Source organism: Chenopodium quinoa, unplaced genomic scaffold (assembly GCF_001683475.1).
Source record: "Chenopodium quinoa cultivar QQ74 unplaced genomic scaffold, ASM168347v1, whole genome shotgun sequence".
NCBI lineage: Eukaryota > Viridiplantae > Streptophyta > Magnoliopsida > Caryophyllales > Amaranthaceae > Chenopodium > Chenopodium quinoa.
The window spans coordinates 5,384,258-5,411,317 of record NW_018744092.1 but is presented as its reverse complement, the minus strand read 5'-3'; the positions used below and the strand labels follow the sequence as shown (position 1 = coordinate 5,411,317).

The 27,060-nt window shown below is 37.1% G+C and overlaps 1 protein-coding gene across 2 annotated transcripts; it reads left to right on the top strand.

Moving 5' to 3' along the window:
* The first annotated feature begins 5,388 nt into the window (after nt 1-5,388).
* On the top strand, nt 5,389-25,172 carry LOC110692012 (ENHANCER OF AG-4 protein 2-like). Of its 2 annotated transcripts, XR_002505373.1 has the most exons (13): nt 5,390-6,178; nt 7,077-7,153; nt 11,040-12,929; nt 13,017-13,533; nt 15,157-15,265; nt 15,465-15,577; nt 15,650-15,837; nt 17,665-18,298; nt 18,403-18,862; nt 19,865-19,957; nt 20,042-20,144; nt 20,861-21,043; nt 24,802-25,172. XR_002505373.1 is itself a non-coding variant. In XM_021869004.1 (12 exons), the coding sequence occupies exons 1-11, from the start codon at nt 6,068-6,070 to the stop codon at nt 20,110-20,112; spliced, it is 4,263 nt and encodes a 1,420-aa protein (XP_021724696.1). In that variant the 5' UTR covers nt 5,389-6,067; the 3' UTR covers nt 20,113-20,144; nt 24,802-25,172. The 2 variants fall into 2 exon arrangements, 1 of the variants encoding a protein (XP_021724696.1); XM_021869004.1 differs by lacking the exon at nt 20,861-21,043 and having other exon boundaries at nt 5,389-6,178.
* Nucleotides 25,173-27,060: the final 1,888 nt, after the last annotated feature.

Sequence of the window (27,060 nt, the reverse complement as noted above, 5' to 3'; positions counted from 1 at the left end):
AGCAAGAATTGAAATTTGGAGCAAGAGTGGACAAATACCGACACAGCAGCCGGTAGAAAATTTAATTAAAAGCCGGCCAAAAGGCCGAGAGAGTAATTGTTAACTGGATCCCCATCCGGTGGAAAGAAATAAAATACACGGCACACAGGCCGGAAATACAAATAGCTTAATTTTTGAGCCTGGGTAGAGGGCACATCCTTAGCAGGCGGGGCCGGAGCAGAGGTATCTTGGGCTTCCTCATGATCCTCCTCCTCTCTCTCTGAGTCCGCCTCCTCCTCGACGGCTGCGACTTCCTTCTTCAGCCAGTCCTAGAAGGGCTCGGACGCCGGCTGGTTCTCTTCCTTAGCCAAAATAACGAGATCAACATATTTGTATGCAAGTTCCCAAGTGTTGTACTCCGCCTCTAGACTCAGGATGGACCATGTCATCCTCATGCGGTTTTCACAGTCGTGCTCATTTTCCTCGATCAGCCGGCTCTGATCAGCCTCCAAAGTGGCCCTGAAGTTTTTCTCACTAGTGGCCCTTTTCTTCAGCAGGCGATCATTGTCAGCTTTTAAAGAGATGTTCTCCTTCTTGGTTTCATCCAAGGACTTGAGAGCATCGTCTTTCTTTTTCAACTCGAGCTTAGCATTGTCAATTGCCGCCTCCAGATTATGGATTTTTGTGTTGGCCTCATCGAGGGATTTTTGAAGCCGCTTGAGGGATTTCGCATGTTGCAAAAGCTCAGACTTAGTCTCGAGGTCGTGAATAATCATTTGATACTAAGCAACATCAGACGTGTCGATAGCGGTTCTTTTTGCCCTCCTTACCTCTTCCTGTTTCTGGGCATACGACTTCTTCAGCCCCTCCACTCGCTGCATCGTCTATACATCAAAAGTGTTAAGATGCAACCGGTAAATATTACGAAGTTAGTGAAACTAAAAGTGAAACATTCATACCTTAGCCAACTGGCTAGGATGCGGTCAACATTGAACGCATGTATACCCGGGATGGCCTCTTTGTCTTCCTTGGAGACGGCCTTCAGCATGGCCTTGGAAAATTGTTGTACATCCGGCCATCGGGGAGATATATCTGCACCAGAAAGAGACGGTGAAAAAGCAGCATAAACGCCTCCAATAGAATGCCGGCTGCCAGAGGAACCTTCTGACTAAAAACGAGAATGTGACTTGACCCGCATGGGCCAGCCAAGCTCAAGGGAGTTGAAGAATTCAGCAATACCTTGGTGAGGCGGCTGAAGGCTCAAATCGCCTGCAGCCTAAGGGGCGGGAAACCAGATGGCGCCGCAGGAACATCCGGCTAGGAGGCAAAGTCTACGTGTATTTGTAGACTCTTTCCTCCAACAGACCCCCGGGAGGCTGTCTATACACCAAGAAATAAAGCAATAAATTGGAAGCTAAGTCAGGCTATTAATACCTTGACTTTAGCCGCCTACGCGACTCTTTTCTTCACCGCATTCTCTCTGCGGATGTCTGCGGCGGACTTAGCAGGCGTTTTGTCCACTGGAAGCATGTTTAGTGCAGTTTTTGCAGAAGAAAATCGTCTGTTAGATCATCGAGCAAGAAAAATACAAGTTACAAAAGATAGAGACGACAAAGCATAGCCGGAAAAAACTATCTATATACGTCTGTTAAATTGGGTGCTCAACCCACAAGCAGACAAAAACACCTCGTCCCTTAAATATTCATGTTTAGGTACCCAGTTTTTGGGTACACTAATTAATTCCCCGGTTGAGAGGGTGGTGGTTGTAAACTCAAAAAACCCCGCCTCTATTATTTTTTCGTATCCTCATCCGGGATTTGTGGCAACTTGCATTTTTATCCCAAAAGGTCTGGTTTCCGGTTGTATGTGCAAAGTTCAAAGTTTTCTCGCTTAGTGGGGGCAGAAACCAGATAGAAGCGGGTTTTCCAGTCTAACCACTTAGACGGTTTGTCTAGGGACATCAGGTATTTAGGGTACGTGGTTAAGGTGTACCATGCCCTCCACCCGCCTAGACTTCGGCTTAGATAGTGCATCTTGGCAAAGGCCTCCCTGTCGGGATGAAGACCCTGCATCTCACAGGCGGCGATGTAGCCCAAGATGTTAACCTAGGAGTTTGGGGTTAATTGCCACACGCCTAGGCCATATCCTCTAAGGATAGCCTTTATTGCATTGTGAAGGGGGAAGCGGAACCAGCCAAAAATGCTGCCTCATAGCAGCCAAAATATTTGTTGGCGCCTGGCTGGTCATCATTCCAGGCTATGGTCCCAAACTCAGGTGGCACCCGGATAGTGTATCCCGCACCTAGAGGACGCTTGAGTTTAACCGTCTCTAGGTGCCTCTCCATATTTGCCCTGTCTTTGGCAAAAATATAGATTTGAAGTGGATCCCCTTTATTTTTCCATGTTGGACTCTACTCTTCCTCACTATCCACATTTGGAGTTAGAGAGCTGCTTGAGCTAGAACCAAAGGCGGATTCACTCCCGTCTCTCTTAGAGACACTCCCACCCGCCTCCTCCTGACCAGACATAGAGGCGACCTCTTCTCCGTCTCCATTTTTGGACTCTAGAATCCCATCACTAGGTGTGCCCATGGAGGATCCTCTTGTCGTCTCAGCCCGATCTCCCTCAGGTGGCCCTTCTTCGGTGCTCTCCTCCCTATACTTCGGATCTACAACCGTCTTCCTAGTCCTATCCATAGTGTCCTGCACAGACACGGAGACGGTCAGATTGGGAGATGAGCAAGAGTGATCCAAGCACCCAGAGGCGGTTCCCCCAGTTATAGACTCAACCGTACCAGGGGGCCGGCTGCCCTCTAAACTACGTTGTGTCGTGTGTGCTATTGGTGAATCCATTAATGGAACAAAATGTACACAAAAGGAAATATATAAAAGAGTTGAGAGGAGGTGAAGTGGTACCTATGAGATGAGCTGCGAGGTAGTCAAGCGGTGACCAGCTGAATAAACAGGCGAAAACTGAACAATGGCTTGCAAGATGCTTTGGCGGGGGACCGGTAGTACCCACTTAAAATGTCGAAGCTTGCTTGAAGGGTACACAGGCGGTTCTAAAGAAAAGATAACCGGATGTACCCCTTTGAAAAAGAATGACAATTTGCAAACTACCCAGACGGTGAACCGTCTGTGAGTAGTGAAATGAAAGCAACTGCTTGCAAGGTATACAGGCGATTGGCAGAGCTTATCTCTCTAAAAAACGGATGTCTCTCTCTCTAAATTTTGGAAATATCCAAAAAAGGGAGGGGTAAAAAATCTATTTATAGAAGGGTAATTCAGGCATCCCCGTAATTTCCCTGGAAGACCAACGGTTAAAAATCGTCTTCCAATGGCCGCCTAACAGGTGTCACTTGTGCCACGTGGCATGCCACCTGACACCCGTGAGGGGCAAATGTTTTTGGTATTTTTACCCTGGACACGTGGTCCAATAGGGAGGTGGCACGTGTCACTTCAGGAGAGGTTCCCAGAGAACTAATCCCCTGCTAACACGTTGCATCCCCATTGATTGGGAAGAATGGCGGCCTTTCTGGCCCAATTCCCAAGGAAGCCCACCATTACTAGGTTTCCGTAACCTTGGATGGCGGCATGCATTTCGAGACCCTATAAATAGAGAGATGTTCCCATCATGGGACACATTCAAAAATATACACAAAAAACAGAGCAATCATTAATTGCACATATTCTCTCGGAATCCGAGAAAATACTTTATTTTCCGCACTTTTTACAGACTCTATACACGTTCTAACTTGATCGTTGGAGGTGGAACTCCACCCACCCGAAGTCTCCGTTATTTTGCAGGTACAGGCGTCCAGAGACTAGTCTTGGAATTGTAACCCTCCCGCAAGACATCAAAAAACCTCGAAACAGTAGCTGTATTTATTAAGAATTCCATAAGAAGAAAAGTGGTCATATTGATTAGGAATAACTCATCAAATATGCATTAATACTCTTTCCTATATACATCCCACAAAAAAGTGAGTATCTAAACGAGTATAGAGATTCCATATGCATAATTTAACATAATATATATATATATATATATATATTTTACAAGAAGAAAAAAAAATTTATTAATGAAAGATAGCCATACGACACTTACAAACAATATAATAAACCTAAATATTAAAGGTAAATAATATATATATATCAATATAGACACTCTAATTACATATTCACCTATAGTTGAACAACAAAACCACCACAATGCATATTGTTGCATTAGCCACCATGTCCTCCCCATATCCAACCACCTCCTCCCCCACCAATGATTGAGCCATGCTAACATTTTTATAGTTTATTGTATCTTTTAATGTTTGCTCTTCTATATATTCACTTATAAGCCCTTTGGAAAAACTACACTAACAAATGGCCTAATATTCATTGGGTTTGGGCACCAGTAGTCTACTTGATCTTTCTATCACCTCAATTGTTAAAAGCACCCCCCACCCAAAACTCTCCTTTACTCGTGATATTGAAAAGATCACTAAGATCTTGTTTGGTTGAAATCATAAAATGGAGGATTTGAAAATTCATGGAAATTGATAACATATATAGGTAGTTATTTGGTTGACACAAAAAAGCAAAAATTGTGAAAGTTAGAATTCATGGGAATTTCCACTTCCCACAAAACATGGGAAGTAATAAATTCCCAAGCCCCCCCTCCCCCCGGTAAACCAATTTATTCATGGGAATATCAATTACCCTTATTGCTAACCAAACTCATTTAAAAAACATCCTAGAAATTTCATTAAGGAATTAACTTCCCATGAAATACAAATTCCTATGGAAATTAAATACCCATATTAACCAAACAATTCTTAAAATTTTACTATTTTCACCCTCCTTTTGTTGCTAACACAATTATTGTTATTTTTTTTCCCCGATGTTCATAAATCAATAATCTTCATCACAAAAGGCTGTATAATGAAACCATAATACTTTTCTAACTACGAGGATGCAAAAATGTCAAATCTTAACAAAATAACTAACTTCAGATGACTCTAAACAAAGAATCAGTTGGTGTTTATTTAAATAAATATTAGTAGTTTCTTTATATATTTGTTCTTTCAAAATAAAATGACATTTTCTTTTTGTTATTTTACAAAACTTCTGTTTTTGTCATTTTTTTATACATTGTTTTAACACTAAAACCTTACATTTACAATTTTACACATTTTTGATGAATTCCCACATACCTCAGCAACTCGTCTAAACACATTTAGTCATTCTCAACTAAATAACCCTTTTGATGGTAATGTCAAACACTATATTAGAAACCGTTTCCCCTGTTTTACAACATCCCTGTTTTTTATCTTTCAAACTGCATCCTCTGTTTTTGTCTAACAAACTGCATCCTCTTTTTATGTAAAAAGTGCGAGCCTCTTTTGTCAATTTAAGAAACAAAATTGCTCTAAATGAAATAATCCTGTATAGAATATCGTGATTGACATCAATACCCTCCTCCCTGTTTCAATTTTTAACAAAATCCCGCATAAATGCATAACAATCAATAAAATCAATCTTACCTACATTCATTCATCAAGATTATTTTGACAACAATGTTAGTTGATTAAATTATCACTTATCAAGAATTCAAAAGCAATACCTATATACTTATACGAGATTAAATTATGTCTACACCATCATCCATAGCCGCAACCCTCTTGTACCCTCCTTTCTCTCCTTAAAACACAATAATTTCAAGAGTAGAATAAAACAATTACCATAATTTCCCCAAGTTCTCCATTAATTAAACGAACACACCCAAAAAAAAAAAAAAAAACCTCTCTGTACTCTCTCTCTTTCCTCTCACCGCCTCAATTTCTGTTGTATTGCTCTGGTGCTCCCAAAATCCAAATGCAATTACCTGCTATTTTCTCTCCTCCGATGCCCTAATTTCTCTCATTAGCTTTGCAATTCGGGGCATAATTCGTTTCTCCAATCCCTAATTTTTGAGCTATTTTATTACAATTTTGTAGAATTTTTTTTCCTAGGGTTTTTGATTGGTAATTGAAATCATTGGAAAATTTTCGGTTGGTTGGCATTTGAAATTAGGATTTTGAGTAATTTGATGTAATCGCCATGGCTCCTGCGCGTAAAAAAGGAGCCAATAAAACGAAGACTGCTGACGAGTTGCGACTCGGCGATCTTGTTCTTGCTAAGGTCAAGGGATTCCCTGCTTGGCCTGCAAAGGTTCGTTTGATTTTGTTGTGAAATTTGTTTTTTTTTTTTTTTTTTTTTACTATATTGTACTATTTATTTGTTTTTGATTTTTATGTGATCGAGAATTTAATTCACTCAAATTAATATCAATGTGCGCTTAGAACTGTAGTATAATTAATTTGTTTGTTGCTTTGTGGGGTGATCTTCTCGAGCTACATTTTCATGGGAGTTATATATATATATATTGCTACTCATTATTGATTCGAAGTTGGAACACTAGGGGCGATGAAAGGGCGGGAAGATTACTGCTATATTAGTCAAAAGCCGCGTAATTTTATTAAATTACACCTCCCGTGTTGGTGATTTTGTGTTGTTTTGAATTTTTGGATAGTGTATTAATTACAGCGGGATCAGTGGTTGTGTCTTGTATGGACATGTGTGATTCGGAAGAATTTAGGTTGCGAGCTTTTTTAAAACTTAATTTACATTGAGGAGTTTGCGGAATGTCTATCGTGGTTGTGAAGGTGAGTAGAATGTTTTTCTAGATTTTTCATGCAAGCTCGATTATATCAAGTACTACCACCCGTATGCGAAATTATTCTTACATTGTCTTAATTGCTCACTTTTTGCTTAGGATTTGCTATCTGTGGGTCAAATATGGTTTTGCTGATTTGTTCCTCGTTATGTACATTGCCAAATGTATCAAGATTCTTTTGTGACCTGATTTGACCTGAATTTTGAACTTATTAAATTTGACCCGAGTTTGTGAATATTTACTTCTAGTTCTTCTGTGATGTTCTATTATTTGTTATGTGCTTATCTTGGTGATTTATTTTTTCATACAGTATGAGAGTTGTTGGCTACCTAAATACTTACATCTCTTAGAGTTATGTGCATTTCAATTATTCTTTACTGGCTGAACTTTCAGGTTAGTAGGCCTGAAGACTGGGAGCGAGCCCCTGACCCAAAGAAGTATTTCGTGCAGTTCTTTGGAACCCAAGAAATGTAAGTTGTATCACCAGGTAGCTATGGTTATGTGTGACTAGTAGGTTAATTGCCACAGATTCTGTTAATGCTTTTCCCCTTCTATTTGTTTCTACAGGATATACATTTTTAGAGACTAGTTTAGGTATATGTTTATGAAAATCACTTTGATGTTTTAATTAAACTACTTTATTTCAAGGTGATGATCATATCCACATTACAATTATTCTTTTTGTTCTGTATTTTAAATTTTTTGGATAGCTTTGAAGCACATGCGGAGAGATTAGAGATGTATGATTAGATTATTTCTGAAAATGTTTGTATTGATTGGTTGGCTAGGCTATATTTTTGACATTTTGCATAAAGTTATCATATGGGATAATCCGATATTGACAACATAATATTTTTTCCTTAGGGAGGGGGATATGAGATGATTTTTTTGGGTGTTTTGTTGGATTTACTACTGTAGAGAAGTCCTCTTTGCTTCAAAATCTTATTAAAGATTACCAGCAAGATAAGGGCTTTGAAGCCTGTGATCTAATTGACTTAGATTACACAAATGTACAAGAATTGGGACATGAATTTTCAAATAAGATCATTGGGGAGAAAATGGAAATGAGGTATTGCTGAATATGTATATACTTTCTCCGTTCTAGAAATATTGCACCATTTGCAAATTTAACAGTTTAACACTATTGACACGATCCCTTTTAACCACATATGGTGATTTATACATAAAGAAAGATATAATCATGTGGGATCTTGTTAAATTCATCTCAATATATACCTTTATAATACTAACTTTTTATAATTTTTACTCCTATGTAACTAAAGATATTAAGGTTGAAGATGTGCATTAGGATTCGTAAATCCCCCATGGTGCAGCAATAGCAAAACGGGGGAAGTATATAGATATGGACAAGTGGTATGGGGTATGTGCGATTTGGAGAATTGTACATTATATTAGAGAATTATTAAATGTGAAGTTTTGGGAAAATATGTTCGAATCAAAGTTTAAAAGGGTAGAGATTTCAGTCTTCTTACGATCTCTTTTAGAAGAAGAAACTCTGAGAGTAATCCGACGCCTCTTCTTCTTGGATCCGTTCTAGCTTTCCAAGGCTGGGTGGAGTTAGTTCTTCTCTTATCTTTTAGGATATAAGAAACTACTTGGCTTCGTAAGTTAAGTAAATGAATTAGAGCAAGGTTTGGAACCCCAATCCTCTTAAAGATTGCTGCCCACTTTATTAGTATATAGTTGAAGACACTTTTGAGATAAGCATATAAAATGAAAATGGTTATACACTTCTTTAGCACCGAAGCAGAAAGAATGGGTAAAACTTTGTGTAGGTTGTATGGTGGTTGGTCAATAAATTTGTGGACTTTTATGGGTGTTTTTATGATCCACTTTTGATAAAGATTCATGGGCAAATTAAATGGCAGTGTCTACTACATATGGTTATATAGATGTCTTTTGTAACTTCTGTTATATATGAGGATGAGGTTACGATGTGTGCATATATGCATGTAGAATGTAGGTTGGTGGCTTTTTGCGGTGGAACTTAGTATTTAGTTGCCTGGAGCAATTGCTTGTGATTGGTAGGATTCAGGAAGGTCCAATGCTTAGTTTAATGATGTGGATTTTTGACAGTTTTTTACACATTTATTAAATGAGGGTGAAATGTAATTCTTTCTGAGTTTCCGTCCCTTATTCGATTTTGGACTTTTTTTTTTTTTGGAATGTTCCTATAACACTCCACTTTCTTAAAAATCAAAGTTACTCTCTCCCTCCGTCACATCAGTACTTCACAGCCTTCTCTTTCTTTCAATTTGAAAAATTTATGCTATCATCTATCAATTTTTTCATTGTACTCATTTTTCTTTGTCCCTGTGCCACTTTAGTAATTGGAAGTTAAGTAGGGATGACTTAAGACACTTTTCACGGGTAATTACTTAACCGGGTGAAATATATTTTCAAGTAGGTGAATGTCCAATTGTGCTCACCGATACCATGGAGAAAATTAGATTTACGGAACTTTAAAAACTAGAATTTACAAAAATAAAATAAAAATGTAGATGTATTCGGTGTATCAACAAAAAATTTGAGACCTGCTTCTCTATTTTGATTTTGGAGGAATTGAGGGAAGGTTTGGAATCTGGTGACTGTTGGGTGACCCTTGGTGCAAGTTAATTTATCAGGATGAAATGTCCAATTTTTTGTGATTGATTATGTTAAAGAATATCCAGATCTTGATTTTTCCACATGTTTTTTTTTTTACTTTTTCCTTTGCTTGTTAAGCATTTATTGTAAGGAATGTATCATTTTGTTTTTATTTTTTTTACTGTCTTTTCACTCTTGAAGAAGAGTTCAGGGATGATTAATACCAGATTGCTTTACTTAACCAGGCGAAATATTTTTCAAGTAGGTAAATAACCAATTGTGCTCACCATTACCATGTGGAAAATTAGATTTATAGAACTTTAAAATTTAAAAATAACAAAATGGAATTAAATGTAGATTTGTCATATCAGCAGAAATTTTGAGACTTGAATATCCATTTTGATTCTATTTATAGTGAGACTATTAATTGCAGACATGTCACATGTTGCCTAATGTGATATTCTATAATGGATTCATGCTCTTTTAACTTTCTATTTTTCAAGTATGTTGTTTTGTATAATGAAACAAGTCTCAATCGAGTTGTGGTTATTAACATGGAATGGTTTTATTGAGAATAAGTAGTTTGTTGCCTCACTTGCCTGATTTTGTACATGTATTCTGTGATCTGTTAATCGTGCGATTGAATTCTCTATATATATAAATAATAAAGAGCAGATTACGGCTTCATTAATGCCTTGTGATTTCTTGTTTGAATGTTTGCATTTAAAATTGTCTCCCCCCCCCCCCCCCCCTTTTTGGATGCATTTCGTTTAACTCTGGAGATAACTCTGTATCCTTATAAAAAAATTATGATAGTTGCAATTGTGGTGATGTTGTTAGACTGCAGAGTTGTGGAGTTGACTTTTTTAGGTGTTTTGTTGAGCCTTTTGACCTTTGCAGCGTGAATTAATGTATCAGAAAATTCTCCTTCTACAGTGTAATTTAATGGTTTAATTTGTTTTTAGATCATACTTGGAAGCTGAAATTATAATATTACAACCTATATCTTATGGCCTGATATGGTTTTGATTTTACATATTATGGAATGAGGTTTGGTCGAATGGAAGTGATTTTATGAAGTGGGATGACGACTTTTTGTTACATGTTTCTCTTTATATTGCTTTTCTTTATTCTGTAGTTACCTTCTGTAATTGAATCATTGGGATTTCTTGTTGAAGTCTGCCTTACAGTGTGATGCTCTGCTCCTTGCAGCATTGTTAAGAACATGTGACTATATATCTTGAAGCGAACTAACCACCTTTGATGATATTGCTGATGTTCTAGTTTTAATGACGTAGGTCGGTATGTGGCTTTTTTTGGGTATCCTTAGATTTGGGATTGAGGTGTCGCATTTTTTCAATGTTCCATCGCTTCCATGTGGTGGTGGACTTCTGGTGCTGCTCCTTTGCAAATAAATGTTGATCACAATTTTATTTTTTATTTTTATTTTTCCCATCTTTATAGTTTTCACTTTAATGTATGGAATAATATCTCAAATGTTGTTTTTTTTTTTTCTCATGCATGTTTTTTTTCTCATGGCTTATCATATAAGCTGTGCCCTTTAAATTGTAGTTGATTTTATTATAGTTTCTTTTGTTGAATGTTTATAGTCATTAAAGATGACATATATGCGCAATTTTGCTCTGTTGCATTTATTTTTCTTACTGAGGGTATAGGGTGCTCTATTTTTGCACTGTAAATTGGACATTTCATACTTCTAAATAGTTTGTTCATTTTTGTTCTTTTTAGAGCTTTCGTTGCTCCACCTGATGTGCAAGCATTTACAAGTGAGTCAAAGTGTAGATTACTGGCTAGGTGCAAAGGGAAAACTGTAAAATACTTCGCTCAAGCTGTAAAGGAAATATGTGAAGCATTTGAAAAAAGTAATTTTAGTGGTCTTGGTGACAATGTATCTGCTCTCAATCATGATGCTTCTTATGATGAAGGAAATGTCAATGGTTCTCGTGCTGAGTTGAGCAGAAAACCTAAATCTGTCAAATTATATGCCAGTGATTCTGCATTTGATCACACCTCTGGGATGGGGGGCGGTTATAAAGTGGAAGATTTGTTGGAACGGGCTGATGCTGCTGAAGAATTTAAGAAATCTGATTGTCATGAAATGACTGAGAAAGTTATAGCAACAGGTAGGGCATTTTGTACTGATGCTTCACCTCCTAGCTCACTTGTCCCTTCCTCAGTTAAGGAAGAAACAGCTTTAGGGGCGAATATAGCAGATACAGCTGCTCATCATGAAAGAATTGAGTCATCAAGGGCCTCAAGTTCCAGCCCATACAGCGGTCATTCCGAATTAAAAAGGGCTACCAGTTATCATGGGGATGGTAAAAAATATACTCCAATGTCATTAGGAGCTTCAGATCATCTTAAGCTTTCATCTGGTGGGGACAATAAGTCAGCAAATGGACACAAGTCCCGGGATTTGGTTGCTGGGGCTAAAAGGAAAATTGAGGGTGTGGTTCGTCACACTGAAGCTGCTAAATCTGGCGTGCTTGGAAAAGATAAGATACCTGGTAAACTTCCAGCTGGAGGACGTGCAAAGCGGTTGTCTGCTGGTGTAAATAAAATGGAGTCTAGTCCTCAGGGGAAGGCCTCACAAAGCTTGGTTAAAGACCAGAAGCATGTGGACTTCGGAACAAATTCACCAAAGGATACAACCTCTGATGCTAAGGATCATGGAGATATGGAGTATTCAAGACGTAAAAATCGGCAAATTGTCCAGCCACAGTCAATTAAGAAGGCTAAGCATGTACACACAATAAGTGATGTTGCAAAGGGGTCAGTAATCAAAAGTGAAAAAAGTGATATGGAACACAAAATTTATGATGAGGAAGCTTTACCACCTGTAGCAAAGCATCATCGCAGAGCATTAGAGTCCACGTCTGATGTAAACAATTCATCTGAAGATAAAAAAGGTTTTGGTCTCAAATCTCTGAAGAGTGATATTCCTAAGAAAAGACGAGCTGTTTGCTTGTACAATGACGACGATGATGACGATGCTGATCCTAAAACTCCAGTTCATGGAAGGTCTTTTTCTGCCTCCAAAGCTGGTTCATCTGCAATAATTCCAGATACTATCAAGAAATTTGATGAGAATCACAAGTCTTACGGTTGTGCTGGAGAAAACCTGAAGGTTTTAAGTAAAGATGGAGGTGGCTCTCTGAAGGAATTTTCTGCTGTTAAGTTAGCTGGAGCTTCTTTTGTACCTTCCACTCTGCAGCTGAAGGTAGACAGTTCTACAAAAGCCCTAATATCTCAAAGCCCTGAAAAAGAAGAATTAGACAAGTTGCTGGTTAAGGATGCTAAGAAAGATTTGGTTTCCCCCACAACGTCTCCTTTGGTAGCAACTGCGGTTAAGAAGTTGGCTGACCAACAAAAGTCTACTAGATCATCCATCAAGGGGACTAGTTTGAATTCTCATAATAAGGCTCAAAATATGCCTAGCAAAGATTTAAAATCTGTTTCTGGCTTGCCAACTTGTCAGAGTCACGTGTCTTCGCATAAGATTAGGCAGCCTTTGTCTGCGGAGAGGGCTAAAAGTATCCCTAAAGTGTCTACAAGGTTGAATGGACCGATTTCTTTTGATAACCAGAAAGAATATGATCATGTGCTGGTTGATGACAGGTTTGTGCCCCTCAGACTTGCTGATTTTTTTTTATTGGTTATGTTCTCTTGTTCTGCTGATCCATTGTTCCCTTTTGGTAATTATAGAATGGAAGATTTGAAGGACAGTTCTGGTTCTTTGGTTGATTCAAAGACCATAGACTCTGCACTATCCATGAAACATTTAATTGCTGCAGCTCAGGCGAAAAGACGACTAGCTCATATACACAATGTACCTCAGGGTAATGGAAATTCTGCAGCGGCACCTTCTGCTAATCTTCATGGAAAGAGTCCAAGCCCATCGTCTAAAGGCCATAATCATTCATCTAGTTTGGGTGATGTAACTGAGCTTGACACTCATGAAGTCCATCATGGAACTTTGGCTTCCCCTCCTGATCCTATTCGTCAGCTGGCATCACATAATCAATTGAGCTCTGACGAACAAGAAAAAGGACCTGGCTCAGCACACCTAACAGCTGGAAGTATTTTGAGTGGTGGTACAGAAGCAGCGGTTGCTCGGGATACTTTTGAAGGAATGATAGAGACACTGTCGAGGACGAAAGAAAGTATTGGACGTGCTACTCGTCTTGCTATTGATTGTGCTAAGTATGGAATAGCAAATGAGGTTAGTCATACTGCTCTCTTATTCACACCTGCACTTAAGGGATTAACTATAAAAAAAGATGAAAATGCAGAACCACCTGCAGTCAATTGAACAGGAGCTTGCTGGCTATCTAATTTCCGTACTCTCTTGTTTCTTTTCTTTAACTTGCTTTAAACCTGTGAGTTGCATGAATGCATGATGGGATAGTCCGGGTAGATAAAATAAAGAAGCTGACATGTATCACGTGTGTGACCTTATATCGTATTTGTCTTGAAAATCTCCTTATTAAATAAATTTATGATAATTGATCTTGTTTATAAAGCTTTGATTTGAGCTCCTTCCAATGATGAAAAGATTGTAAACTTTTGAACTATCTAGAAAAGTGTTGTGCATAATTTATGTATTACAATCATTCTCAGTCAATTATTGAACAACTATACTTCCTCTGTTTTAAATTAGTTGACACGTTTCTTTTTGACACACATATTAAGGTAAGGTGAGAGAGAAAAGTTTTTTGACAAAAAAAAAATACCCTTATCTACCTTCACTCACTGACCTACCCTACTCAATCTGCTTGGCAACATATAAATTTAACCAGCTACCACCAGCCCCACTGTAGTATACTCCCCAGCCACCGCTGTTATCGTGTACTCGTCAGCAACCCCCACGATCCCACCATACCTTCTTCCTCGCCATAAAACATTGTCTTCATTGAGTATTTTCCGCTTCTCACGCTAAACTTGTCGGAAGCTTCACTGACCAGTGATGGAGCTGATAAACCTTGAGACACAAGTTAGCATTCGTTTTTTGAGATTCTAGCCATCAGAAAAGACTAATTGTTTTTGGAAGAGATAAATAACGGGTGGAGGGGAAATGCAAGTGAAACAAAGGTGAGGACTTAGGAGTAGAGTGAAAGAGATCGGAGGAAGAAGAAGAGTGGTATGGTGAGGTGGGGTTCAAGGGATTTTATAATTTTTATTTTCGATGGATGTTAGATCGAATCAAGAAATTTAACAATTCACAGTTCAAGGATTGAAGTTATTGAAGAGGGAGGGGGGTTCAATTTTCAAGATTTGATGGAGAAAGCTAAGGGGAGAGGGGAGGGGAGAGAAGGGTTTGTGTTTCAAATTCATTAGAGATAGAGGACCTAAGGGTAAAGAAAAAGAGTGGATCTTTGAGTTTCAGGAATCTTATTACGCATCTCACCTAATTTATTATCTATCGTCATACTTCCTCCGTTCTTTTTTTTTTATTGCACCATGAGGTTTCACGCTTGCCAATGCATTACTTTGGCCATTAATATCTTTGATTATACTTTTGTAAAAATTAGAAAAAATTGATATTTGAAAAGTAGATTTCGAGACGAGTCTAACTAGATCCCACATGACTATGTTTTTCCTAATGGATAAATCACAAAAGATGGTCAAAGAAGATTTCAAGTGAATAGTGTAAAAGAAAAATAGAGGAATTATAATATTTGTTCTCACTTGAAAGAGGTATTCTTATGAAAGCTTCACACACACACGCACGTACAAACACACACACACGTACATGTATGAATTCTCCTGACAAATTATTTTTATTATGTGCTGTTATCGATTCTGAATTTCTTGCAGGGACTGACTCAATTTTTGAATGTTTAAGGTTGTGGAACTGCTCATTCGTAAGTTGGAAAACGAGCCAAACTTACATAGGAGAGTGGATCTCTTTTTTCTGGTGGACTCCATCACTCAGTGCTCACATAGTCAAAAAGGTTAGTAGTTTCTTAAAATGGTATTTATGATTGTCGGGATATGAGTGCGTATTTTAGTTTATTACACGCAAGTAGTAAATTGGCATTTGCGATTTTTGAATGTGAGACCTATAATCTATGCTCGACTAGTCAATTGTAGAAAATTTTTTAGTGCTTTGGGTTGAGATGATATAGGTTTGGATTTTTGTTTTTGACTCAGGCATAGCTGGCGCCTCGTATATCCCTATTGTCCAAGCAGCATTGCCCCGCCTTTTAGGTGCAGCTGCTCCATCTGGGGCTAGTGCTAAGGAAAATCGCAGACAGTGCCTGAAGGTATACATTAGTTACATTGTTACCCGCCATATTTCATTTGCAGGCAACCTTATGTATCTCTTTGCAACTCAGGTTTTGCGCTTGTGGCTTGAGAGAAAAATTCTACCGGACTCAGTACTTCGACGCTTAATGGATGATATTGGTAGTTCAAATGATGATATGAGTAGTGGGTTTTCCTTTAGACGTCCTTCAAGAACTGAACGATCAGTGGATGATCCTATCAGGGAAATGGAGGGTATGCTTGTCGATGAATATGGGAGGTTTGTTTTCTCTCTCGACCCTTCTCATTTATACTTTTGACACCTTTTTCACTTATTTGTTCATATGTTTGCTTACGTGTTATTTTCTTCTTATGTTTATGTTGTCCTTCAATGCCAATTAGTTAGATATGTTATGTCCTTTCTGTTCACTGGGATCCTTTTTGTTCCATTAATTATTCATATCCTCCTTTCTTCTGATATAAGAGAGGAAGAAGGATCTCTTTCAGCAAAGCGCTGACCCTGTTTAGTCTCATTTTTTGACGTTTGGGAAAAAAAAAATGGAACGAAAAGAAGGGGAAGGAAGAATGATGAGTTTTCCTTCCAAATCTCTCCATTGTTGGAGAGGCAATTTCTTACAATTTAATCCCTCCATTTCTCTCCCCTCCAAGTCCCTTCCTTTCTCATTTGTTATCGAAATGAAAGATACTCGATCCCTCCATTTCCCTTCCCTTCCTTTCGCTATTTTACCTTCAATCCAAACGAAGTGTAAGTTTGGGTGGCTCAAATGATGAGCAGCAACTAGTGTTCCTCTCAGGTTAAAGAGAAATTTTTATACGACAATATTTTGATAGGGATTATTATATAGGTCATGAATCTCGGAAATGTTTTTGGGCATTTAATAAAGCACTGTTATAAGACGGTGATACTAAGATGCATATGTTGAAATGGATGTGTGGGAGTATGAGGGATAGTATATATTTCATATTTGGTGTTAAGCTGGAGTTCTGGATATTGAGGATAAGTAAAAATTAACTACGTTGGTTCAGAGATGTGAAAGCTCAGCTAGAGGAAGCACCTTTAAAGAGGGTGGATGATTGGGATAATGGGGATAAAGGAAGCCTAGGGAGACCTATGATAACTTAGATGGAGGGAGGTAAATTTGTCAGACAATGGGCTTGTTAGCCTGTTTCTGCTTGCTTTCTTTGATTTTTCCCAAAAAATGTTTTTTAAGATATACTTCCTCTGCTTTTAATACTTGCAACACTTCTTTAAAATGGAAATGTCACAATACTTGCAATACACTATAATTTGGAAAGTTATTTTGAGGAAAAGTCGTATTATTTCCCTTATTTAAAGTACATGGCCCGCTAAATTATACTTCTAACAAGCTCTCACCTCATTTAAAATTATATCAAACCATGTGAACCCTACTTTTCTTAAATACCGTGAAAAAGTGTGTGTTGCAACTATTAAAAAACGGAAGAAGTGTTTATTTATTAAACCTTTGTGTAGTGTTTTAAATATATGGGGATGAAGTTGTGAAGGGTTTTGCTTGTATTTGAGAGCTCTTTTACTGAAATATTATGCGTTTTAGCAGAATATCATAGAAAACAGAAATAAAGAAATAGGACAATGCGTCTTCTGTGAGTGAGGCACATCTGCACATTCACCTTGCCCCTTAGGTTTCAGGGACTTAATACCTTGTGGTTTTCAATACTTAGGTTGCTGAAATCGTTTTAAAAGCATCAAAAAAGCTGTTTATACAAAGTAGGCATTATAAAGGTGGAGGCATTGGGTGGATGTTGGCTGTTGCTTTTGTTCGGACATGCCTTTTTGAATAATGCTATCCTGGATTGCTGTGGAGTTAGGATAACTTGTGTTGCGGTGGTGTTGCTGCTTCCCTGGATACCGCTAGGATTGGTGTTGGAACTAGTGTATTTCAAATTTTTTTCTCCCAGTGAATTTGCAAAATTGCAAGGCTTTATTAAGGTCTACCTCAGTGTTCAATTTTGTTAATGTCTAATATATTTGAGGTGCCATATCCTGTGCATTTTTTCTGTTGTGTACGAGTCGCTCTGATAGATGACATTTCTTGGCTGCGCACAGCAATGCTACTTTCAATTTGCCTGGATTTTTATCTACTCATGGATTTGTTGATGACGACGAAGATGAGGATGTTCCAAGTTTTTCTCTCAGAGAATTTGATGTGTCTCCATTGCAACCTTCAAATAATTCGGCAGGGCTTGAAACTGAAAATACTCCAAATGATAGGCGCCATCACATCTTGGAGGAGGTGGATGGTGAGCTAGAGATGGAAGATGTTTCTGGGCACCTAAAGGATGGAGCACGCTCTCCCGGTGAGTTGTCAAAGAAAGTTGAGCAAGGGATGCAGTTGGACGCTCAATTTCAGTGTTCTACTAATGAATTTGTTGAGTCCCCATCATTCGAGGGTTCCCCACCATTACCTCTTGAATCTCCTCCCCCCCTTCCCCCATTACCTTCTTCACCTCCTCCTCCACCACCACCTTCATCGCCTTCTCCTCCACCGCCCCCACCACCATCACAAATGCTACCCTCTCAGCCTCCTCCGCCTTCTTTGGTGCCATTAGGTCCCCCACATATTGGTAAACATCAACCTCTGCTTCCCCCACAGCCTTCCACAACTCAAGTATTGTTGCTGCCTCTGTCTGTAGTTCGTTCTGCACATGCTCCTTTACCTCCTGAATACAGTATGCCAGCTGTAAGTTTCTTCACTGTTCTTGTATTCTGTTGGTGATGACTTGTGGTTTGGCTTCTTGCATATTATTTTTAAACATTTACTTATTTGAATTGTATTTGGTGCAGGGTGGCCACCCTGTTCTGATTGCCGGCAACACCCCTCAACAAGTACCTTGTTTTCCTGCTGGATTATCTGGTTCACTTGACACACCTGGATACAATTCTGTGTATGCAGGACCACTAGCTGGGCAGTCCAACCAGCAGTATCAGCAAAGCCAGCAATTTCAGCCTTGTCAGGCGACATATGGACAGAGAGCTTTCCCACCAGTCACTGTACCCCAACCCCCTTCAGGCCATTTTGCATATAATAAGCCTACACAGCAGATGCCCCAACCCCGGCCTCATCCTCCTCCCTCGGTTCCTTCTCATCCATACACATCAGCCTCTCACTCTGAAGGTTTAAGACGATTTGGTGATGAACAATGGAGGCCTGCCTCTGCTGAATATAACACAGACAGCCAGCATAATTCATGGATGAATGGAGGGAGGATTCCAGCATGTCCTACTACAAATTTTGCCGGGGAAGGTACTGAATGTCTTCATCATTTTCCTTTTGTGGTGGGACTATTAATTTATAATTTCTGAGAGGTTGTTGAAGTGTTCCCTGTATCAATCTTTGCTAAATCGAGCTGATTCATATATGGGAAAACACATTATTAATATGTGCTGAAATTTTCAAATGATAAGTTTTTGAAAACTGTGGTGTTACTAAAAGGTTCCGGTTGCATTCCTTGTGTATGGAAGTGTTCCTAGTCTTTTGCATTGCTGGCAGAACTCTGCTTGTCATTATGTTCTATCAAGACTTGAAGCTGTTGTATTTATTAGATCACTTTTTCTCTGTTAATTTTCAGTGTACAGAAATTAACTAAGCTCTCTCCGGATTTATACCATTATAAGTCATTGCATTCCTATAATCATCTTTTGACAGATTCATATTGCTGTAGTTTGTAATTTGTATAGTATTGAGACTTGTAGTTGTGGTATCTCTAACCTTGCTTCTTTTTTTTTCTACCTTTGTTACAGACTAATTTTTTTGTAGATCTTAATTCTTGCTAAATTTTTTTTTTTTGTAAAGAGAGGGAATTTAGAGACCACAACCTCTTTGTCTGATATTTGACATTCACCTCCCTGCTTTTTACACCTTTCGTGACTGTAGATGCCCTATAAGTTTATAACCTTTACTTAATACAAAATTTTGTTTTAGTGGCAAATCTCTCACTGAACGTTACGTCTGAACTCATAGTAGATTGGTATTTCTCTAACATATAGAAGTGTCCATTGTGTTTCTATGGTCATCTTCTGACTTTGTCTCATGTTCTACATTTCCAATATGTGAATTTCACATATTGACTGTCTGTATCGAACAAGGGTGTTCATTAACAGTGTGTTATGTCTGGAAACATTTTTCATATTGTGTGATGACCTGCTTTACTGTTGCAAGTTTCATTATCATGTTGATGATCGCACATGAATAGTGTGATCCTTTTTTTTGTGTTGAATGAGTTTCTAACAGATATCATTATATCAGCATATTTTCGACCTTCTGAAAGGGCAATGCCAGATAACATGGGATACCAAGTCTCGGCTCCTAACCCTGCTATGGCAGGTCCTTCAGTATCAGGTCTAATTTCTTAGTTTCTTTGGTGTACATGTGTTACTATATTTTTATTTTTTGATTGACCAACATAGTTTTACTTGTCTCCAGGTCATGGTATCAATCATATGTTACCTGCCGGACCAGATCTGTCGTCTCTTAATTGTTGGAGGCCGGTGTAGAAGTTTAATTGAAGTTGAGCTGTTGAATTCAAGTGAGATTCATAACTTAAAACGATGACTAGACATCCAGGCTGCTTTATGTTTTTGTAGTTGAACAATTCCTATGCTCTTATCCTTCTCGTGGAAATCACCAGCAAATATGCTATATATTATGCATTTTAGCCTCTTATGGCCTAAATGGAGGCTACTTTCTGTGTTGCTCCAACTCTTGAATGTGTTGGAATGCTTCAAATTTTTGACATGAATCCTTCAAGATTTTGTAAAATTTATTTTTAATTTTTTTCTCAAGGATTGTTCTCTAGAATCCAGAGTACATGGGTTGAGGGGCTCCAAGGTAAATTGGATTGCTGAAGTGACTTAGAGTTGCCAAATATATACTTGGAAAGTGTGTATTAATTAATACACTTGCTATATGAGATCTCAGCAAACTTGATGTGCTGCTCTTTTTGTATCTGTTTTTTTCCTTCCAATATGAAGTATTACTTTCAGGGGCCGAGAAAGGCTTTCTTTCTCTTCTAGGGAATGAAAAAGGTTCTTAGTTTTTACTGCTTCGTTTATTTTATTAATATTGGTTAGCAAAATCTGTTAGTGTTATTGAAACGGAAACCTAGTGAGTTGCTTTCGTTAAGAGGTTTCTTCTTTACATTTGTGACATAAGAATGAATGCTGCTGTGATCAGATTTGATTTATTCCATCTTTGTCTAATTTCCATGTCAATACTTATTTGTCTCTGATTTGCTTATTTCAGTGCTTCGGGGCTGAAAAGATTGGTCTTCAATATTTTTTTCGTACAAGTCTTCCCATTGACTTGGCATACAGGGAGATACAAGTGCCTGTAATTGTGTCACAAAGACTATGTTGATATCCTGACAGACAGTATAGAGTTTATTTTTCCTGAGAAATCAACACCTGCTGACATTTGCCTCCCAATGTAAGCCGATGCTTGCTGCTCAGCTGTCAATTGTGTTTGGTACCTTTTGTAACTAAAACCTTTATATTAATGTTGTGAAACAACCTACTTTTCAAAGAAGACTATTTTATTCTTGTTTCTTTCTGGCTTTGAAGGTTATTTTTATATTTTATTAGCAACGGCAAGAGTTTAGCCTGCTGAGTGAATAATTGCACATAAGATTAAGGTATACATACTAGGATATCAATTATTAATTTGTCCCTAGTGTTTTGAAAAAAAAAAAAAAAACCCCAAATAAACACAGAAGCTCTATCTTGTGCATGGATTCTGATTGAAGAGTTCTTTATTTGGGGTGTTGATATCTTTTAAAATTAGACTCATTTTAGTTTTGGCAGAGTTGTATGCTACAGAGGCACAAATTGGTGATTGCTGTAGCCTTTTTCTTAATCAGGATAAGAAGCAGATATTTTCTTCTGCACCAGTAAACCCTAATTTCTTCCGATCCTAGATTCATGGGAATCCAAATCTAACCCTTCTCTGCTTTTGAGAGATTTTGTCTGTGCTTGGAATAAATCTTGGGTGCTTCGTAAATAGATTTTGTGAGTAAAGTATTTCAAATTGTGCTACTAGTGCTGATGGCATTATAAGGATAGCTTGCAGAATAGGTAGATCCTATTTTTTGGTTTCCCCGTTAAACTTTGGTTTCTGAAGGTGTTGGCTGTTTCAGTAATTCTTCTAGCCTGGCCATATTTACAATTTATTTGGAGTTCCGTCATGTGGTTAATGCTATGGTATTCTTAGGAAAACTATCATACATAATCTTCGCTTTGGCCTACCCTCTATTGTGAATCTGAAGGTTCGAGTTTGAAATTTTGATGGATGTTGTTCTGCTTCATCAACATTTTGGTTATGAAGATACCAAACCAAGTATTTATCTGTCCTGAACGCAGTAAATAGTCTTGAATTACTTTTTGGCCCCAAAAAAAAAAAAAAAAACTGCCCAATATAACTATGTTTCTGACGCACAAATGGCTCATGAAACCAATATTGTCAACCTGGTTACTGGTTAATATTAGATAGATGTTGAAGGTTAAACATTGGCTTGTACTGCCCCCTGTTTCTCCCTTTTTCTCTCGCTCTCTTTCTCATGCACACAATAACCTCAGCTGATGAAAGGCTCCTGCTGATGGGTTATGGTAAACATAGCTAGTGGTGACCTAAAGTAGCATTTCCTTCATTAGCTTCTACCTACTCAGCCTCCTTTGCAAGTATATGCCAATGAAATAAAGTACAGGTCATCAGACTGATATTCTCATTCATGATAAGCCAGACAATTTCCAATTAACAAAGCTGATACAAAGTTGAAAGAGAGAGGTTGCGTAAAAGTTATGACTCCGAAGACCTATGTGCCTCTTTGTATTTGGTATTATAAGAGTTAATGGAAATGACCTTCATGCTCTATGATTTATTAGGGATGGAAACATCTTTATCAACCTCTGTTTACTAACAAAAACCATCTTGCATATTTTATACAGCATGTTTAATTCTGCGTGTTCAATTTACACACTGATATCGTGATATGTATAACCATGGATTTGGGAATTAGACTACTATTTGTGCTGGCAGGAATGCATGAAGTACATGAATGTTACTTGTCCTTTTGATTATGTTCCACTAAACTGTGTTTAGAGGACATTGTTTGAGGTTGTTAATATTAAACTTATGAGGAGCTGATCCTTGTGATGATATGTGTTGGACCATATTACATAGAAATGTAGGAATATTACTCTTCTGTTTTATATGTGATATTTCTCATTGGTATTCATGGAGGAAGTTATTGTATTTGTCTAGCAAGACCATGGATGTATGATTTTCTTTGATACTTTGATATAATTGAGAAGATTCTTGTGAATTACAAGGTGAATCTTTTTATATACTTCATACTTTTCTTTTCTTTTTTTTTTTTAATGCACCATTTTCCTTTTTGGGAAGTTGCATATTAATTGCACCATTTCTCTATATGGTATGCTTTTTTCACTTTTTGGTTGTGTTCACACACAAAATTCCCTACCTATCCTTGTTCACATGTGATAACAACCATTATTACCCCACCTTTTCTATCTCTCATTTGTTTTTTTACATGGGCACTTTTGACATACTTCATCTTTTACACTTTTTCTTAAATCCCGTGCCCAACCCAAATGGTGCAATTAAAAAAAATGAAGTATTTTTCTGCTGTTGATAGCATTATATACTCTTTTTCCTTAGTCTATAGGCGGTTTCACCCTCATCATCCTAGCTGAGAAGATGACTTGGTTTCAAAACACATTAGATACGTTGTATGTTACTTCCGTCCTTGATGCATTAGATGTATCCACCATTTGAACCTGTAAGCTTGTGCCACATGCTCTGCTGGTCTTAGTACTATATATAGTTGCTAGACTTTGCTGGAGTAGTTGATTGCTTGTCTTGTAAATGCTATTGTCTTGTGCTTGTTGACGAATAGTAAAATTTTAGGCATAAATCAATTGCAGAATTTGTGTCCCTTTTTTTCCTTTCCAATTCATTTCTGACTATTGAAATTTTTAGATTGGACTAGAAAGTATAGTAAGTTTTTTTTTCCCATAAGTTAAAATCTTGTGGAGTTTGCACCTGCTTTACATTACTCAACATGTGTGAACAATGGTCTGAAAATTCAAAGTCTTTCTGAATACTTTTTTTTTTTTTTTTTTGTCTTTCTGAATACTTCGTATAAAGGTTGATTGACTATGCCTTTTTTGTATGAGATGTATGCACCAATTATACATGCTTGTGATTCAGCTTGCTTCCCGACTATTGTGTTTGAATAGGAAACGAGGTTAGGATAGTTGATCAGCTTTGAATAACAGTTATTTTCAGTTGCTTTTTGGACAAATCAAAGGGAATTTTTTTTAGTTTTTGACTCAATTTGGACTTTCTGAATCTAGTTAGATTTATCAGGATTTATATCTTTCTTGGGCTCATTTTTTTCCTAATTACTTGGATTTCCTTATAAAGTAATTTTATCTTCCCTTAGATGGAAGATATGAAGAAATAGCAGTGTTTTTATTTTTACTGCTTGTGAATAAGATTCGTGAATGTCTAGTCTGATTGAATTTTGTGTTTTGTTGCTGCTGTTACTAATAAGAATACAAGATTACTATCTATACATTCTTAAATTTGAATTTATTTTCATTGTCAAGCCTTGTAAACTTTGACTGCATTGTTTTACTAATATGCATTGTTGAATCTTTTAGATTTAGCTTGATTTGTGTTTTCTTTATAACAACTAATTTATATTTTTTGAACATGTGACATTAGAATGTTTAGATATTAATAATCAAAGGTGTGCCTTGTCGACTATGAAAGAAGAATTTCAGCTATTTACTAACAGAGAGGATATATATGTGTATAACGGTATAACCAAAATTACTGTATGTTTTGATTGATCTTTTGCCTAGCCTTTCTGTTTTGTACAATTGGGTTAGTGAATTATAAATAAGGGTAGGGGGTCATGAATTTTGGTCAGATGGTACAGTGGATGCATTGGTTTAAGAAATACATTAATTTTGTTGCAACTCTGATACTTAGTGACTACAGGCATAGATAAGAATTTATGCTGGGTAGTTGCTCCTGGTTGTACTTTGTGATAAGACTGCGTGAAGTAGAAATCGACTTCTGAAGTATTTAAATGTGTTCTCCTGCTTGGGATAGTATAATTATGCTCTTAATTAAACTTTTTTATTTTTCTCTTTATGCAGGTTTTGCTGATACTGTACATTGGTTTCTTAATTATGATTCTTCATCACTCTGGAGCATGATCCAAACATTCTGGGAGATTGATGGTGGCTACTTTGGAGGTAAACTCTTATTTTGAAGCTTGACAGTCATGACAGATCATTGATACTTACATGAGCGCTTATGCAAGGGCTCTACATTTGGGTAGCTATAAAGGTAGTACTTATACATTAGCACCAAGTCTTGCTGTATATATTGAGACTAACAATGCTGCACAGATACCTTGGTTCAATTTGTAAATACTTTTCATTTAACCACCCATTATTGGTATCTAAGGATAATCTGTTGGCTGCATCTCAATGATTATCTTATCTTTTGTCATATTTTGGTTTTATTCCCCCTTCAAAATTTCACCTTTTGGTTCTTAGTGTCTGTAATTGTGAGTAATACTTATTTGTCTGTTTTCTTTAGTATCAGTTAGTCAGTGTTAGCCCTAGTAACTTTCCATTGAATTGATTGTTAGTTTCTTGATGTATTTAAAACGTTTTATTACCACAGTGGAAAGGGTCTTTTGATGGATGAGGCTATATATAAAGATTATTTAATATGTTGATTACAGTTGACTCATAGAATATATGGGTAATGGATCCGATGTTAGATATGTTACTATAGGAGTCTAGTCAAAAGCTCAGACCATCAAATATATACATTGTCAGAGTACTACATAATTTTTTGCTCATAATAAGGTCGTAAATTAATTCAAAAATGGAAGAGGATGTAAAATTGGAGAGGGATTAGACTGACCTCTCCCCTTCCCAGTTGACAAAGTTTTCTGTTGCTTGGAGTCAAGTTTAGGAACAGGGAATGATACTGCAAAGCATGATGTGTAGGCATGTTGTATACGTTCAAAAATAATTATGGACTTGGTCTTTCATGTATGGCGTAGATAGAAATATAGAATTAACATTTAAGTGTTCAAGAATCGTGCTTTCCAAATTACTGACAGATAAACTCTAGGAAGATGAGCGTATTATTTTTATTGGTGGTTCCAATGGATTATTTTGTGGGGAGGTTGGCATGCATTATATCCTCTTCCAGGCTCACGGACGCATAATGAGGTTTATGAACATGTTTAAATTGGAGTGGAGAAGAAAAGTACTGGTGAAAGGATACTGAATTGCTGATGATCGGATGAGGTAACATATTTTTCTGCTTACCTTTATATTGTCTTTTGAGGAGGGCAATGGAGTGTGTTGTGATGGGCAATAGAATCGGTATTTAGCATAAGTTTGATTGAAGTCAAGCTGTTATGCTGCTGCAATCTTTCTAGTAACCATCAAATATCTGAAATTCCGTTTACCTTACCTAAACATCCAAGTGAACTAATTTTTCCAATTTCCTAAATCCTTGCTTTGTTTTGAATGGAAGTTGGTTCTCCATGCTGTTATATGGTTTTGTTTTTAACTTATGTGCATATTCTTAAGTAAGATAGTACAGAACTACAGAAGAAGCATGATTTCAGTATGTGCATATTTTCTAATAAATATTTAATTTTTTTGGTTGAATTACTGCAGTTTTTTTTACAAAAATAATATTCTATTTCTGTCGAGTTTTGCCCTTCACAAAGTGTTGAAATCTAAAATCATACAAGTAGTAATTTGTTTCTAATAATTGATTAAATAAATATGGTTTGTGAATATAAAATCTCACACTTTTTGTATTTCTCGTGAAAACAGTTTCATATACTACCGTATTAATATCTTTATTACCACTGCAATATTAAAATAATTACAGAAATGAATGTTAATTAGTTGCAACAATTGCGTAAGTTACTCTTTTTGAAAGTCAAATCTGGATTAAGAAAAAAGGAAAATCATGAGAATTTGTTTGTCTTAATTTTTATGCTTTTAGGATATGTTTGGATTGAGAGTAATTGGATCAGTTCTAAAAATTTATACGAGTAAGTGATGTTTATACAGAGTATTATGTTCTTGATCAACAAAATTCTTATAGAATTAATTTGATATACGAGAAATCCAAATATGTTTTTTGCTTGTGGAATTTTACATAAATTCCTAGTACAATATACTATTTTTTTTTTTTTTTTTTTTTGGATGGATCAGTTTACCAAGAACTTCATACGCAGTAGTATAATATAATATTCACTGTAAAAAATAAAAAAATAAAAATAAAAATAAAAAAATTCAAAGCTCGTGGTATTTGTCTCTAATTGATTGACGGTGATTATCCTTCTTTGAAGCGAGTTTATCAAATTTGTGTTT